The sequence below is a fragment of the Oxyura jamaicensis genome, chromosome 12 (genome assembly GCF_011077185.1).
Source record: "Oxyura jamaicensis isolate SHBP4307 breed ruddy duck chromosome 12, BPBGC_Ojam_1.0, whole genome shotgun sequence".
Lineage (NCBI taxonomy): Eukaryota > Metazoa > Chordata > Aves > Anseriformes > Anatidae > Oxyura > Oxyura jamaicensis.
The window spans coordinates 21,421,139-21,437,791 of NC_048904.1; the positions used below are offsets into that span (position 1 = coordinate 21,421,139).

Consider the following 16,653-nt stretch of genomic DNA (forward strand, 5'->3'; position numbering starts at 1 on the left):
AGCAGGGAGCAGGGAAACATTGCGGGGAAGCAGCACACAATGTTTGACATTAACTTTTAGGAAAATAAATCTACTAAACTACATTGGAAACCACTGGTTAAAACCAATTTCACTGCTGAAATTTCTTCTGTAACTGATTTTGTTTTGCTTTCCATTTCCAAGGGAACAAGCCTCACCCCATTAAATGCAGTCCTATTACCAGCCAGTGTAACTTTCCCTAAAGGAAGGAGGAAGTTTCCTTCCTCATGTCAAAGCTGCATTCATCCCAGCGGGCCTTTCACCTGCTAATCGTCAGATCTTTAGCGATGAATAAGCGAAGCAATTATCATCTGCTGGCTGTTACATTAGCATAATTGCTGAGTCTAACTGACCTCTGGATGAAGCTCGCTCAGCGAGGACCGTGCCACCCACAGCGACGCGAGTGCACATCCAGGGGTTGTTCCTGCACAGAGCATGGCACACCCGAGGTCTCACCACCGGCAGGGCTGTGGGTGGCCCTGCAGTGCCAGCCTGGCTGAGGACCCCAGAGCCCACCGGGGTTCCACGCAGGGCTCCGACAGAGCACAAGCTCACGTGTGTGCTCCAGGTGTTGGTCAAGTGAGGTGCCCACGGTCCGCTTTTAGCTTGGGCTGCGCAGAAAGGCGGGACAGGTGGAAATCATCAGTGTCGGCAGCACAGACCTACTTCGCTCTGCATGCTAACCACAGGTGGCTACCAGTTGTTTGCTGCCTTTTGCTCAGGTGTCTGGCAGCTCTGGGTTACCTGGGGTTCAAACACATAAAAGCCTTTTCTTTTTGATTTCTAACTGCTGAAGGGAAGGACAGTCTCTGAAACAGTTTAATTCTAGAATACCTTGGGAATCCACTCTCAGTAACATTCAGCTTTATAGGAATGTTCATTACATGGGCATTTTTCTTAACAGCCACGCACACAAAAAGCCTCCCCAGCTTTCCTGCAGCCCCTTCAGGCCCTGGAAGGCCACTCTAAGGTGTCCCGGAGCCTTCTCTCCTGCAGGCTGAGCACCCCCAGCTCCCTCAGCCTGTCCTCACAGCAGAGCTGCTCCAGCCTCTGAGCATCCTCGGGGCCTCCTCTGGATGCGCTCCACCAGGTCGCAGTCCTGGGGCTGGGGGCCCCAGAGCTGATCGCAGCACTGCAGGGGGGGTCTCACGAGGGCAGAGAAGAGGGGAGATGAGAACAGATCAAAAGGCTGCTATTTCTTAGCTGTCTTCTGCCTGTGGTTTGTACAGCAAACCCAGGAACGTTGAGATGAGCCTCTAAAGGTGTCTAGTGAAGCCAGTGAGGTTTGCCCCCAAATTAATTCACTCTCCTGTTATTATATGTGTTTTAAGGTAAGTTATGGCTAGATAAGCAGAATACAGGAAAGTGGCCATTCTTATATATGTGTGAGATTTACTTTGTATCCACAAGAAAGCATGTGAAATTGTGTTTCTGCTGCTCATGAATTTGGATCTAAAATGTTTTGCCACCACTAGCAGGAGATAATCCAGCTCTTCCCTGCAGTGCAACACGCTAGTAGGAGGACAGAGTCAGCTGGAAAACAGCGTATTTGTGACTTGTCAGAAACAAAAAGGGTCTCATGCAGCACTGAGCTGGAGGAAATAAACGACGCTGAAAGGATTTGCACTGAACCCAGGTAATTCCTACACAGCGTGGTGCTAGCGGCAGCAGTGCTGATTATCGTGCTTTGTCTACATTCAGAAAAAGTCTTGTAATTATCTGGTAATTTCCAGAAAGACAATAGTGCTGTTTTGAGAGTCCTGATCCTGACTCAAGTCAGTACTTCTAATATGTTTATGTTTTCCTTTCTCACTATCTAATTTACATCGTTACTATGGCTTCTTTTCAGCCATTCTGCCAAAGAATCATTACTATAAGGGTTGAAATGTTTCTTTCCGTTCAAGGCCATGTCAGGTAATCACCTCAGTTGGCGCTGAGGTTTAATTCACAAAGTCCCCAGTAACTACCTCAAACGAATGAGTGGAGACGCCGGTTCCCTCACCGTGGAAGGCAGGTGCGACGTGCCCAGAACCAAGGACACCTGCTTTCTCCAGCAGGCACTCCCGGCTCTGCCCGTAGAGCCCTCAGGCTGGATCCTGAAATCCCCCACAGCTTCACCTCAAAGACTGGTGGGACTCGAAGACAGGAGAGCCCAGATGCCACGAAACAGAGCAACCCCAGATCACTGCGTGGACCCACAACGTGCTGCTTCTACGACATAAAGCCCAGGAAATCTTTGAACAAGAGACATCAGAGAAGTGCTGGCTGCTCGTTGTTACTGTAGAGGGGTTTTCTCTTGATTGAACGACCGAAATATCTGGAAAGAAAAATGGCAGATCATATGGGACTCGCTATGAGACAAAGGGTTCAGTAATTGTGATGTTTCTCAGTCCAAAGTAAAAGTTGAGACGGTCTGAATCAAAACCCAGGCCCTGAAAGATCAGCTATCTCACTGTAAAGGTTTTCTTTAAGGCAGATTTCTTAGTGCAATTCATCACAGACATCAGATCTTCCTATCCTCCCGCTTGTCCGTGATGGTTTTGAATATAAGGAACCCAGCACTCGATGTTTTCTTCAAAAAATGGGCTGCTCCAAGGAGCGCCACCTGCACTTTTCTCCTCATGAAGACCAGCTCCACCTCAGGCACCTCTTAGGAGGCACAGGCTTTGCAGCTGTATGGTGATGGTATCGATGTGAAAGAAAACGTAGTTCTTTGCTCAGAGAATTCTAACTCCTCTAAAACCATGTACTGGATGGGGTTTATGCAACACATCCCTGCTATTGCAAGACAGACGGTACTGGTTCACACCACGTTAATTCTCCAGCTCTGAAACCAATTCCATATAAGCAGTTTCTCCAGGCAAGGCAGGCACAAGACAAACCTTTGCAATTCGTTATTGGAAATTCAGTGCTCTCTCCAAATCTACTTATGCCCTACCAAATTAACCAAACCAATCCAAGAAGTTATTGTTTTTGTTACTATGGTCCAAATTAAGCAAGATCTTTGGCTATCCTTCACTGCTTTCACTGAACTATTAGTGGTGAAAAGTTCTGTGCGCATTAAATTCTTGCTGGATGAGGCTCTGCCAGCAGAGTTTGCACACAACCCTCCTCACGGACGACGAGTTACTCGGGCAGCGGTGTACACAGCTGCTGCACAGTTCCATCAGCCTGACATTGTGAGTACATCTCCTACAGTCTGTTGTCTGAGCTTCTCGTTCTGTTATCAGCTTATCACCCATCTGACCTTCCAGAGCACACAGCTCTGCAACCACGGATGCTACCCCTACGGAAGCTGCACTTACGTGCTTTTTTTTTTTTAGCAAAACCTGACAGAGGAAAGGAAAGACAGGATGGTCCTCTGGTTACCAAAACACCAAAATTCCTCCAGTGATTCACATTTCTCACCTTATGTTGTTAACTATTTGTCTTGGCTTATCGCCTGCTAGCTTCAGTTCACACCTCTCTTCTGACTGGAGCACAGGGCTCAGCACAGAGCTGCAGTAACTGGTGCCTAGTTCCCCCCGTGCAATGACTGGTGCCTAGTTCTCCCCGTGCAGTAACCACTAAGTTGCCAATTCACCCTGCTGAGCCCCGGGTTTCAGGCTCACACTGCTTTGTACTTCAGTTGGAGATGGCCGACGTTACACAAACAACTAAACAGAATGCCTTTCTCTCCCGCAACGAAGAACACGGCTGGCAAACATGTCCAGAGCCCTGCCTCCTGGGTCACTGCTCCCCCAGGCCAACGCCATCAGGAAGGACGGCCGGTCCCAGCACGCCGGTGGCCGCAGCGCCTGCCGCACTGCCGGCACCTGTCCCCAGGCTCCAGCAGCAGGCGGGTGCGGCGCTGTGAGGCTCGGAGGGCTCAAGCCCTGCCAGCCCCGCTCCCTGGCACCAGGAGCTGCTCCGCTGGCAGACACACGGTCACTGGGGGGGCTCACAGCCCCGGCTAGCACAGCTTCCTCTGTCCAACGTTTTGCTAATATTTGACTCGCTACAGTGCATCTTGTCACAACGCAGCGCCTCCTAAGCACACTGTCCGGGAGCCAACGGAGCATTCATTCACTTGATTTTTATTTGTGAAAATCAAAACTGTTCACCAAAGCACTCCAGGGACTGTATGAAAAAACTCTGATGCAAAACAGGGGCATGGGGGTATAAAGACAGGCAGAAAGCAGCAGTGGAACTGCTGACAAAGGGAAGTGGTTGGCTGAGTTGTTTAAGGCTCTTTGGTTTTACATTTGCTTGCTTGCTCCACGATCTACAGTCAAACAAGATTTTTGAAAGCTTTGACATTTGTAAAGGTTTGTCCCCCTAGTTGCCCTTCTTAGGTACGAACTGAAAGAACCCACTCCGCTGTCTAACAGGTCACCTTCAAAAAAAGAAAAAACAAACCCAAAGAATGAGAAACCCAGAATTTTCTCATGTGGAAATCTAATAATAAAAAAGAAGTCCCCAGTACATCACATGCAGATCCAAAGCATGCTTTTCACACGCCACGTCAGTGACAAACCAACCACGCAGCTGCTGTGCAGCCACATGCTTATCTTTCCTTCATCGGGAACACAAATCAGGCCCTCTTTTAAGATAAAGGGAGAAGCCTACCCGCTGCCTTATCAGGAAGATACCCATAATGATTGTCCATTAGTGGGAGCTGTTATTTTTTACAGGGATGGGGCCCCTGATGTTCCAGTTGGCGAGTTCTTTCGGGAGAGCATATTAAAGTGTTTTTCAAACTAATCACAAGCCTCCTTAAAGTAAGGCAGGTATTTCAATTTTTACCTTTACAGGCTTAAGTAGAAGAAAAAAATAGTAAGTAATTTGTCCAGCGTTCCAGTGGATCAGTGGCAGAAATGGAAACAGAATGAATGTCTTCTGTCTCCCTGTCCCCTCACTGCAGCCGTGCCCATGTGCACTGCACGCACTCGCAGCGGGGGCAGGCGGACAGCCGGGTAACTACCTGCAAGCAGTGTTTTCTGTGATTAGCCCTCCCCTGCAACACTGAAAACGTCTCTGTCCTGCAGGGCAGGCCGGTCTCTGTGTCAGCCACCCAGCTCTTGGGAATGTACCAGCTGATTTCAGGGGAGCCCACCCAAACGGAGCCTATTCCGAGGGTACATGACAGCGCAAGGTCCCAGTCATTCCTTTTGTGAATGTTCATCCTGTAGTCTCACTTCGAGGATAATTCACTGGTTTGGGGAAGTTTAGTTTATTGCAGATGTTCTTCGTTACGTGCTAACACCATGAATTACAAAGGGCGTGCTTTTAGGACACTCTCCAGGTGGGTGATCGCTGCGTCCGTCATTCTGCCAATTAACCCTGAAGGGCGAGAGTGAAGCAGAGCACCACAGCACCTCGGACACAGCTGCTTGAAGCGAGCCTTCCGGACGGGCAGGCCCGACGCACCTGGTACACACCATCTTCCCGACAGTGAAGGGAAATCTTCCTCAGGTATGTGCCAAACCCGCCGTGGATCGATGCCGCCAGCTCCTCGGGAGCAGCTCCTGCCCGCAGGCGGCTCCCGAGAACCCCGCCCGCAGTGCAGCGGGCGCCTTCTGTAACCCAAGGCTTCCTCCCGTCCGGGCAGCCGGTTTGACTCCTTGGCTCGGGGAAAGGCCCTGCGCGGTGCGCGGGGAATACGGCTCCGGTTTTGTCCCGAGGACAGTTCGGGGGGTCGGAGGGGGCGGGGGGGCCGAGGGGGCGCCCGCCTCGGGGGGTCGGGGGGGCGAGGCCTCGGCTGTGGGGCGGGGACATGGTAGCCCCGCCCGCCCCGCCCCGCCCCGCCGCCCAGCAGGGGGCGCTGTCGCCCCGGCCGCGGCCCGGAAGCGGAAGCGGGGCGGCCTCGCGGGGCAGCGCGTGCCGGCGGCGGGCATGGCGGAGGGGGGCCCGGCCGAGGAGGGCCCGGCGGGGGAGGCCCAGGCCGAGGAGGCCCCGGCCGTCATCGGCGCCACCGTGCCCACCGGGTTCGAGGCGACGGCGGCGGCGGAGGTGCAGGAGAAGCTGGGCTCCGCCTCGCGGGTCAGCAAGGACCGCGGCAAGATCTACTTCGCCGTGCCGGCCCGCTGCCTGCCGCAGGTGCGTGCGCCCCGCCCCGGCCGTGCCCGGCTGCCCCAGGGGCGGTGGGGCCGAGGTCCTGAAAGCCACCGGGGAGAGCCGCGGCTCCCCTCCGCGTGCCCGGCCCGATCAGCGAGCAGGGCAGCGGGGCGGCGGGGCTCTGGGCACAACGGGAACAAGCGGGCAGCGGGGCGCGGTAACGGCCCCCGGCCTCTCCTTCTTTCCAGGTCCATCGGCTGAGATCGGTGGATAACCTTTTTGTCGTGGTTCAGGAGTTCAAAGACTATCAATTTAAGGAAACCAAGGTGAGTTACTCGCTTCTCAACCAGTTACGGGGCTTGCAGCGTTAGTGTAGTTTGTTTTCAGAGAGCTTTGTATTTCAGGAACAACGCTTTTTCTTTGGCTGTTAAAAGCCGAGCACAGCCATCTCACCCAGCGTAACGTCTTCAGGTGTGTGCTGCACGGGGAACACCTGGGAAGAGAGCAGATGCAGTGGTGTAGGTCGTACCTAGACAGAGGATGATAAAGGATCATCTGGAGTTCTTAGTTTAGTGTTAACTGCTTATTTGACGAGATAAATGATGAAATGCTACGGGTCCTTTGACTTAAAATACAACTCGGTTCAGTTGTGGCAAAAATAGCACAAAAAGCTGCAAGCTTTGCTTAAACATGCAACGGGTTATGTGGTTAAGAGATTAGTTCAAGTGATTTAGAAAAAGGATGTTTTTAAGGGAGGGGATTCTTCGTGGTACAACTTCTTTTGTCTTTTAAAGGAAGAGGCTCTAAAGGATTTGGAAGATCTGGTTAAGAAACTGCCTTGGACTGATCCTTTGAAAGTTTGGGAGCTGAACAACAGCTTAAAAAAGAAAAAGACAAAACGCAAAAAACATAATCAGCAGAGTTCTGCAAGCAAAGAGAAGTTGAACGATGATGGAGAAGAGGAAAGAACAGATCAAAAAGATGCTAGTGAGCAGGAGGACTGTGCCCAAGCCGCAGAACCGGCTAGTGGCCAGGAGACAGAGGAGACGGGAGGAGTGGAATCACAAAACGGGGGTGATGACAACGAACAGTCAGAGGCTAAAGACGAGCTGCATGGCGGTTCTGGGGGTGAGGCTGGCGATGGCAAGAAAGGCGAAGGAGACGCAAAGGTGTTGAAGTTCCGCGTTACCTGCAATAGAGCAGGAGACAAGCACAGCTTTACATCGAACGAGGCTGCAAGAGACTTTGGCGGAGCTGTGCAAGAGCACTTCCAGTGGAAAGCTGACATGACCAACTTTGATGTAGAGGTATTGTCCAGTGCCTTGGAAATAGCTACATTTCTATTTTAAAGATTCCTTCTTAATTCTCATTCTTAGAGAGTTCCAAAACAACATTCAAAAGGTGATGGTGGAACTAAAAGCTGGTAGTGCTGAAAACATGGCCTCCTCAGAAGCATGGATTTCACTGACACACTGTGTACGTCCTCCCAGCCCACCGCTTGCTACTGCCCTGGTTATCCATAGTAATAATCTCTTTGTGTCCCCAGGTGGACACCTCTCCTCTTAGCTTCCCCGTTGCTCTGCAAACACGTTAGACTCATCCTCAAGGTAACTGATGAACATGGCTAAACCCAAAGCGGCTGTGTTGGTGTTCAAATGCTTTCTCCTCTCCCTCATCTACACCAAAAGCTCTAACCCTGAGTTTTACCTCTTACAGAGTTAGCGCCCGTTCATGTTAAATATGGTGTAGGTGGCATTCTGCTTCACTTTCACCTGCGTAAAACATTTGCTTAATCCACTGTTTTACATCAGTATGAGCTAACAGAAGGAATTCCATCTGTGGTTGAAGGGGACAACAAGGTTACATCAGTTGTCCAGTGTTTCTTTCCTTTTGTAAGGAAAGCAGAGATTTGGAAAGGAGGTCTAACAGAGGTAGTCCACCAGTGTTCGGAGAGGCAGAAAAAGTAAAAGCTCGTTGTGCAAGTCTTACTAAGGGCTGGCCCCCTTTCCTGTAGTAAAGTTTTTACCTTCCAAATTCATATGGTAGAGGGGACCAGGAGTGTTTTTTTTTTTATTGCTGCCTTCCAAATGCTGCACCGTGACTTGCAGGACTTACCTTACTTCCCCCCCAGCCCCAAACTTAGAAAACATTTTTTAAAAAACATCAACATAATGTTTACAGTGCTTTTTGAAGTTCTGTGTGAATGAGAAAAGCTACGCTATCCTCAGTGGTGTGCTTTGTCCCCATTACAAATAGAGGATTGTTTTTCTTCTGAGAATGCTCTTATGTGTGTATTTCCCAGTTTTATATGAATCATGGGTGCCACTTTAAACCGTCACCAGGTGTGCTATGGGAAACTTCTGTTACTCCTGACATTTAGTTCAAGTTTTTCTTTAGGTTCTCCTGAATATTCACAATAATGAAGTAGTTGTGGGCATTGCATTAACTGAAGAGAGTCTTCACAGAAGAAATATTACACATTTTGGACCCACAACTCTTCGTTCAACTCTCGCTTATGGCATGCTTAGGTCAGTGTAATTACATAGTCTTACATCCGTCTCAGTTAATTAAGTCATTCTGTATCAGAAATTAGATACCTTATTCCTCCCCACTGCTTCCTCAAATGTAGCTTCTGTTAATTCATATCTTAAAATAAATAAGAAGTCCAGAAACAGTGGTTGTTCTTCAGCTTAGAAAAGTAAATGTTTGCTGTGATCCATTAGCCAGTTTCAGTAAATACTGATCACAGCATTCTTAGAAGTATTTCACTGTATTGGCGCATATAAAATGCTAATTATCAAATGGAAATAATAATCAGAAGTTGTTTTGTTAGAAGGGCAGAACTGGAGTGATTAAAAGAGTTTGTGTCCTGCAGTCCAAAAAAACACGCGTTTTTAAGGCTTTTCTCAACGTACCTTTTTTTTCTGCTCTTCAGACTCTGTGATCCACAGCCAACGGATATCATCGTTGATCCCATGTGCGGTACGGGTGCAATACCGATCGAGGTGATTCTTCCTTTATTTTTTAACGTAATAAAACTCGAGACAGTATCTGTAACTGAATAATCCATGTAAGTTTTACAGTTAATAACCGAATAGCCAACTACAGAAGCATCTCAGCAACTTTTCAGCTACAAATACGCTTTTTGCCAATGTTTTCATTTCCTTCCCAAAGCTATAGTAGGAAGAAACTAAATCCAAAAGTGTTTTGAGCTTTTAGGGTGCATAATACCCAGAATAAATATCTGTTACAGAATTTTAAAATCATTGACATCTTCCAATTGCTTGGTCGTATTCCGCAATACTTTAGTTTTTGATATGTATGTATTTTAAGAGCGAGCTGTGCTGATGCTAATGTTGCTCTTCATCAATATTTTCCTCCAGGGAGCCATGGAGTGGCCTAGTTGCTACCACATTGCTGGTGATAACAACCCACAAGCTGTAAAGAGAGCAGCAAACAACATCTGCTCTTTACTAAAGAAAAATGAAAATAAGGAAAGGTGAGAAGAGTACAAATGATTTTCCTTTCCTGTAGTGCTGTTTGTGAGTAAATCTATCTTGCATTGATTTTCTTGACTATTTTCACATTTACTCTTTAGCTAGTATTATAGATCTCAATTTAAAAATGTTCTCCATAAACCACGTCTGAGATACGTGTCTTTGCACTTGCAGCAGCACTTCCCTGGGCATACCCTTAGACATCATTCAGTGGGATATCTGCAATCTCCCCTTGCGGACTGGTTCTGTGGATGTCATTGTGACAGACATGCCTTTTGGAAAGAGGTGGGGTGTCGTTTGGCTTGCTGTGTGTAACTGTCACGCTGGCATGTGTTTGTGTGTCCAGGGTTAGGGTTCTCCAGTTACTTAACTGGACCTCATTAAGAAGTATCGATTTACTCTAAATTAAAAGAGCAGATTGGAGTCGATGGTAAATGTGGTCAGAAGTGAACTAATATGTGTCTGAAAGACCAGCTGCAGTTAACGATTTTTCAACAATCACACGGGAGACCTTGGTCTGTGTTACAGGATAGGGTCAAAGAAGAAGAACTGGGATCTCTACCCAGCCTGCCTCATGGAGATGGGCCGGATCTGCACGCCAGGGACAGGGAGAGCTGCGCTGCTTACGCAGGACAAGAAGTGCTTTGCCAAGGTATGTTCTCTGTGACAAACCTTAAAGTAAATCAAACCTACTTGCATGGGATAACCTATTGAGGAAAAAAAATGTGAGCTTGCTTCACTATGGAAGGTAATCTGGTTTGAGAGAGAGAATTAGTAGCATTTCAACACAATTTTAGACTTGAAGAATTTGACTTTGTCTTCAGATGTGATTTGGGATAATCAAAAATAATGTCTAAACCAAATTTGTCCTTACTGTCTTGTCTTGGAGAAGCCATCACCGTTCTCTTGTTTTTTTTTTTTGTTGTTTTTTTATTGTAGGCCTTGTCAAGAATGGGACACATCTGGCGCAAAAATCAGACTGTGTGGGTGAATGTAGGGGGGCTTCACGCCGCAGTGTATCTTCTGAAGCGCACCTGGGAAAGAGCAGAAGAAAAAAGATCATTCTGGTAACCTGTGTGGAAGAAGACAGCAGACACCTGCAGAATATCTTGAATAGCAGTTTAGTAAAGGAGACACCCGAGAGTATGGCTGTCTGTCAAATCCTAAGAAGAAAACAACATACGCAGAAATTGTGTAATGTGAACATTGAACCAGGGATCAACTTGAGAACTGTCAGTTGTACTGTGTGTTCTGAAGCCACTTTTAAATCATCTCTTTCCATCCTGCCACCCAAAATGAAATTCGGTAGTGGTATATTGGTAGTGCTTTCCTTTGCCTGAGTCTTCTCTACTATGTCTGTTGTATTTTTTCGGTTAAATGTTTATTTCCCTGCTTACAGTAGAAAATATGTTGAGATATCCTTGGAGGTAACAGCTAATTTTTCTTCCTCAAACTGTAGAAATCATACATGTATCTTAAAATGGCTAACAGCCCCACTGAACCTGTTACCTTGAAGGGTTTAGAGGTAGCATCTGTTTGTTGTAGGATGTTTCCAATTCAACGTTTTTTAATTTATACCATTGCCCAAATGTAAACTAAGGTAATGTTTTTTATATTCTGGTAAGAAAATACTAACTCCTGAACAGTATGCTGATGCTGCTGTTTGCGTTCATACCTGTTACTTCAACCTAGTGCTAGTTATTGGTGTCTAATTCCTATTTTTTTATGTACCACTGCTGTGGGTGAGGGAGGTACCCCATGCAGCCTTAGCAAACTGTAGTTACTCTTTGAGAACAGAGATACTTTTAGGAATTACATTAAGAAGTTCATGTTTTCAGTGTCTACTGTAGACACATGGAGGTGGCAATATGTATAAATTTATTCGATGACTTGAACTGCTGTAGGTATGCCACCATATCTACAAAAATGCATTATCTGTTCAATAAATTGAAGTTGCAGATACAGTTTCTTCTCTGCTTGTACTGTGATTTCTCAGGCTTCTTAATCTTTGCTCAACGGAGGCTGAAAACTAGTTACCAGTTTGTCATTTCCTTTAAAGTGTATTCATTGCTAACGATACACGCTTCGGGGCAGATTGACAAGTATTAAAGTTCTAGAAGTTTGGCACAGGAAATGAGCCTGACCTGTATTCTCTTTCTGGCCTGTGCCCTGTGAGGGATGCAGCCCTTTCTCTGCTGCACGTTTGCCTTTTTGGATGCAGTGTTGCCGGCGGCGGTTCGATCCTTCGCGGGGCGGCGTGCGGGCACTGCGGGCACTGCGGGCAGCTGCTGCGTGAGGCGAGGCGGCTGCGTGAGCCCTGCCGCGGCAGCGAGCTGCACAGCTTAACCTTGTACGGCAGCCTTGAAACGCGCTAATTCCTTGGTAGTTTGTAGTTTGATCTTTCTTAAGGGAAAAACGAGCACAGTAACCTCCTGGGACTTAACGCTGCGCTTTGCGGGTGTTTGTTTCCTTGCCTCAGGGTTGGAGCAGGGTGAGCGGACTGCCAGCCGTCCCCGGCTCCCTGTGAATTCAGCTCGGGGGACGCGGCCGCTTCGAGCCGTGCCCCAGCCCCGAGCGGCGCCGCCTCAGGGCGCTGCGGGCCCGCCCCGCGCCTGCGCCTCCCGGCCCGCTCCCGGCGCCGCGCATGCGCCTCGCGTCGTGCTGCGGCCGGGGCTCGGCGATGCCGGGGCCGGGCCCGGCGGCGGGGGGGCTGCGCTCCGCCAACACGCGCGAGCTGTCCGAGGTGGTCTTCAACAACCGCAGCCCCCGCTGCGTGCTGCCGATCTGGGTGGACTTCGAGGGCAGGCCGCGCTCCTACCCCGTGCTGCGGCCGCGCACCGGGCGGGTCATGCACAGCTACCGCGGTGGGTGCGCGGGGCGGGGGGCGGCGGGCCGGGACCGGGGGCTGCGGGCGGGGGCGGGAGCTCGCTCCCGGTCGCGGAGCCGCGGCCCTGAGGAGCCCCCGACTGTCCCGCAGGGCACCTGTGGCTGTTCCGGGACGCGGGGACCAACGACGGGCTCCTCGTCAACCAGCAGGAGCTGTTCGTGGCCGCGCCCGACGTCAGCAAGGCGGACATCACCCTGCCAGGTGCGGGGCGGGGCGGGGCACCGGCGGGTCCGGGCCCGATCGCGTTGGGCGCAGCGCGCGGGCACAGCGAGGAGTCGGGGGCTCGGACGGCGAACGAGGCCTGCCTCAACAGGGAGCAGGGCGGGAGGGTTCCCAGGCAGCGCTGCGTCACGGCTGTGTTTTGAGCAGAGCTGCTGACAGACCTCACGCTTCAGAGATTTCTCTCCGCTTGTGACATCTTTCATAAGACGCCTTGCGATAGCAAACAACAAACCCTTTTCCTCTCCTGGATTTCTGGATAAAACTACCACGTTTTACTTTCTGTATTCACAGGCTTGTAAAAATAGCGTCTGTTTGAGGCAGCTAACGAGAGGCCTAGTGACAGGGTTGTGTTTGTTTTTGTTCTGTCTGTTTTTACCTCAGTGTTCACCCTGAAAGAGAGATGTCTGCAGGTAGTTCGCAGCCTGGTCAAACCGGTGGACTACAGGAAACTGGACATCGTTCGGTCGTTGTATGAAGATCTGGAAGATCACCCAGATATTAAGAAGGATCTTCAGCGGCTTGCTCTGGAGAGAAGCGAAACATTAAGGAATGAAATTCTAGAATAAAATGGACATTATTCATTCTAGACCATTTAAACAGCAAACCACTGAGTTAAAGCAGGAGTAGTCACCGTGAAACATGCCAAGAGCAAATGCCCGTATTTGAAGTTCTGAAACAAACTCAGACAAATTGTAGAAAACTTGCTTTGATGGTAAGTCAGATTCAAAAGGCTAAACAGGATGTAAAAGTATGCCGGGTTTGTGAGGGTTCAGTTCTGCTCTTAGCTGAGCGCATTGCAGACCCACGACTCTTGCGTGCACGAAGCTCAGAGATGTTTCCTTTGGACTATTTCAGAACATTCCGTAGTGGCACAGGATCAGGCTGTCTGTTCGGAGAATAGGTGTGCAGTTCACCTTTCTCTGTATTAGAAAGGAAGTTGCATCAAGGATTAATTTAATTCAGACTCTAAAAAGTGGCAGACCAACACCAGTTTTGCTTGAACACTTTGGTTTTGGTGGAATTTCACCCTCTTGCACTTAGGTTAAGTTTGCCTTTGAATCACAGAGCGTGGGGTGTGTTTATGTGAGAGCTTCCACCATCACCTTCGGAGGGCCTGACCGAAACTTCTGTGTTGGTGGAAAGATGACGTGTAAACTCCTGGTTTTTATTCTCTGCCTCTTACCTTTGTAAAGGTTTCCATAAAACCCTGTTGTGTCAACTGATGCTGACCAATTTTTACACAGGAAATGCCTCGAATGCCTTATTTGTCCTTCATTCTTGAATTCTTGCCTAGTTTATCTCCCTAGGCGATTGAACCTTGTCAGCCACATAGACTGCATCTTTGTATTGGGACCCCTTTTTCTTCTGCACCACCGTACCTGCACCCACAGCTTCCCATACGTGTACCAGGTAGCGTTCACAGATGGTAGATGCTTTGAGCCCGGCCTTTCCCCGTGGCAGGGCAATTTGTGTCACAGCGAGAGGCCTTTTGGGGAGCGCGGGCCGTTCGGGTTGCTCGTGCCTCCCAGGGAGCAGCTGGCAGGCTGCAGCAGCTCACGCAGGCATATTGCTAGTTCCTCTCAAAGAGGTCTGTGCTTTTATTGCAGCCTGGATGAGTAGATTAAATGTTCCTTTGCCTGTATTCTGTTCCCCCAGACCTCAATTTTAATGTGCATTTGTGCAAGTATGTGCCCGTAATTCAAAGCAGCGTTGGTTTTAGCAGGTCCACAAGCTGCCCACAAAGCAGCAGATGCAGGTGCTGTTCAACGTTCGGAGACGCAGACTGATGAGAGATCGTAGCAGGCCGTTTCTGTGGCCCAAGATTCTTTTTAGTTACATATTCTAAAAAATACAGTTGTGAAACTGACTGAGAATATCCATGTATTATGTAAATATGAAATGTCGCCCCTTCTTGTAGACTTTTTTCTTACTTAAGTGTATGAACTGATCTTTGTCATAAAATAGAAATGCACATTTACGTTTTGACTCTAATTCTATCAGATAATTTCACAGTGCTTGTGACTATATACTTGTGTTCCTGAAATACTCCTGAAAGTCATTGTGGTTGATCAGTAGGAGATTTTCCTGTTGACAAACTATGAAATACTTTTTTTTTTTTTTTCCAGCCTAGTCTAAAGCAGGTGCATAAATGCTATATTGAGAATCTGGGGTCATTAAAGAACTCTTATTGACAAAGTCCATTAAAAACAGCAAACGTGTTATAGATAAACTGGAGAAATGCTCACTGTATGCAAGGAAGTATTTTTCTTTTGTTTTGGAGTCCTCCTGTAGGACAGAAGACCAGAGAAGACCCCTCCTGGCTACAACTCGTGGGCACACGAGTGGAGCCTCCCACCAGTAACTCAGCTAGATTAGCAATGAGTGAAAGTTGCATTTACTTCTGACAACGACATGAGAAACTGGGGTGGTTTTTGTTCCGATTCATAGCATTGCTTCATTTGAGTCACCAGAGCAGCAGCAGTCTGGGGAAGTGAGGATCAGAACTGAAAGTTCCGCCTCAACATAAGTGCCAAATGCAGCACAGTGGAAAACGATACTGCAGGCTCTGCAGGAAGCACAGGTCACAGGTGAAGGTGGAAAATGCTAAAGAAATAACAACTTAGTCTGACGTTAGCATTCAAGAGTTCAGGGAGAGCACAGAGCAGTACAGACAGTCTCACTGTTGGGAAGAGGAGGCTACAAAATGGGAATATATAGGGTCATGCTTCTCTCAGTTTGAGAAGGTAATTTTCAGTTCCCTTGTGAAACATTTTGCTGCAGGTAATGATTAGAGCCAAAAATGAAGCCATAAACACAGTTAAATGAGTTTTAAACAAAGCTATACAAATTGTATACCCTTTTTTTTCACCCTCATTTTCCAAAGTGACAAATAACCCAAAAGATTTCAGGTTTGTTTTTGTTTTGTTTTCCTTTTTTTGCCTCGGTACCCAAGGGAAAGAAGCACCACCCCGGTCACTCCCTGCTTCTGTCCAGCTCTCTGCAACGCGTATTTCTTATCTCACATCTCAGCAGAGACGTTCTGCTCGGCTGCCCACAGCAGGGAATTCAGTGTGGGCAGGAGAGGGGCAGGCAATGCCTGAGCTAACAGATCTAACTCTTAGTGTTGAGATACTACTGTTGCCGAAACAGTGAAGTAACAAAATGTTATCTTCGCATCAGGATATTTTAAATAATAACACGCTGTGGATTTGTGTCCGTCTTTCGACACGGTATCTACCTTTGTGTCACATTTTTCGGCTTTTCCTTGCCGGGCTGGGGGTGAGAAATCCCCAACTTTGCCGGCACTCGGAGGGAGGCGATGCCCGAGGCGCGGGGCGCAGCAAGGGCCCGGCTCCGGCAGGGGCAGGAGGCGGCCGCGGGCCGGGAGCACCCGGGGGCGCGCGCCGGCAAAGGGAGCCCAGCGGAACGGTGCTGCGGCCGCGGAAGTGAAAATAAAGACAGATAAATAAAATAAAACCGGATAAAATAAATAAAATTAAACAACCAACAAGTCACCCGGCAGGAGCGCTGAAAGGCCGCCCCGCCCCGCACGCCCCGTGAGGCGGCCGCGGCCCCGCCCCGGCTCCTCCCGGCACGTCAGCGGGAGGAAGCGCGCAGAAAAGCCGCCCCCGGCCGCCCGCCGGCTCCCCCGGCCGCCTCCCCGCGTCCCCGGCCGCCTCCCCGCTCCCCCAGCCGCCGATGGCCGAAGGCGGTGCGAGGGCCCGCCAGGAGATGGCCCCGCGGCGGGCGGCCCGGGCCCCGCCGTCGGCCTACGTGCACAGCATGCCGGCGTGGGTGCTGGAGGACTTCTGCCACAAGATGGACTGCCTGGGCGACCACGACTGGATGCGCTTCGGTGAGCGCTGCCGCCGCTCGGCTCCGGCCTTCCGCGGCCGCCCCGGGCCGCCCGAACCCCGTGCCAGCGGCTCCCCGCGGGCAGGGCGGGAGCCGGGGCTCGGCCGGCCCCGGTCGCTGTGGCGGTGCCGCTGCGGG

General features: G+C 49.5%; 3 protein-coding genes across 3 annotated transcripts in view; all 3 read left to right on the forward strand.

Annotated features, from left to right (window-relative positions):
• Positions 1-5,846: 5,846 nt before the first annotated feature.
• On the forward strand, positions 5,847-11,515 carry THUMPD3 (THUMP domain containing 3). The gene is made up of 9 exons (XM_035337399.1): positions 5,847-6,096; positions 6,303-6,380; positions 6,849-7,361; positions 8,452-8,582; positions 8,990-9,059; positions 9,438-9,553; positions 9,726-9,836; positions 10,080-10,203; positions 10,491-11,515. Exons 1-9 carry the CDS (start codon positions 5,893-5,895, stop codon positions 10,620-10,622), a joined length of 1,479 nt encoding a protein of 492 aa, XP_035193290.1. The 5' UTR covers positions 5,847-5,892; the 3' UTR covers positions 10,623-11,515.
• A 700-nt stretch (positions 11,516-12,215) lies between these two features.
• On the forward strand, positions 12,216-14,652 carry VHL (von Hippel-Lindau tumor suppressor). Its single transcript, XM_035337400.1, has 3 exons — positions 12,216-12,415; positions 12,529-12,639; positions 13,042-14,652. Exons 1-3 carry the CDS (start codon positions 12,232-12,234, stop codon positions 13,224-13,226), a joined length of 480 nt encoding a protein of 159 aa, XP_035193291.1. The 5' UTR covers positions 12,216-12,231; the 3' UTR covers positions 13,227-14,652.
• Positions 14,653-16,269: 1,617 nt separating this feature from the next.
• The window catches only part of IRAK2 (interleukin 1 receptor associated kinase 2), a 16,230-nt gene continuing 15,846 nt past the window's right edge, over positions 16,270-16,653 (forward strand). The window contains exon 1 of the mRNA XM_035337397.1: positions 16,270-16,516. Within this exon, the coding sequence (XP_035193288.1) occupies positions 16,360-16,516 (157 nt within the window). The 5' untranslated portion in view covers positions 16,270-16,359. The remainder of the gene's footprint in view (positions 16,517-16,653) is intronic.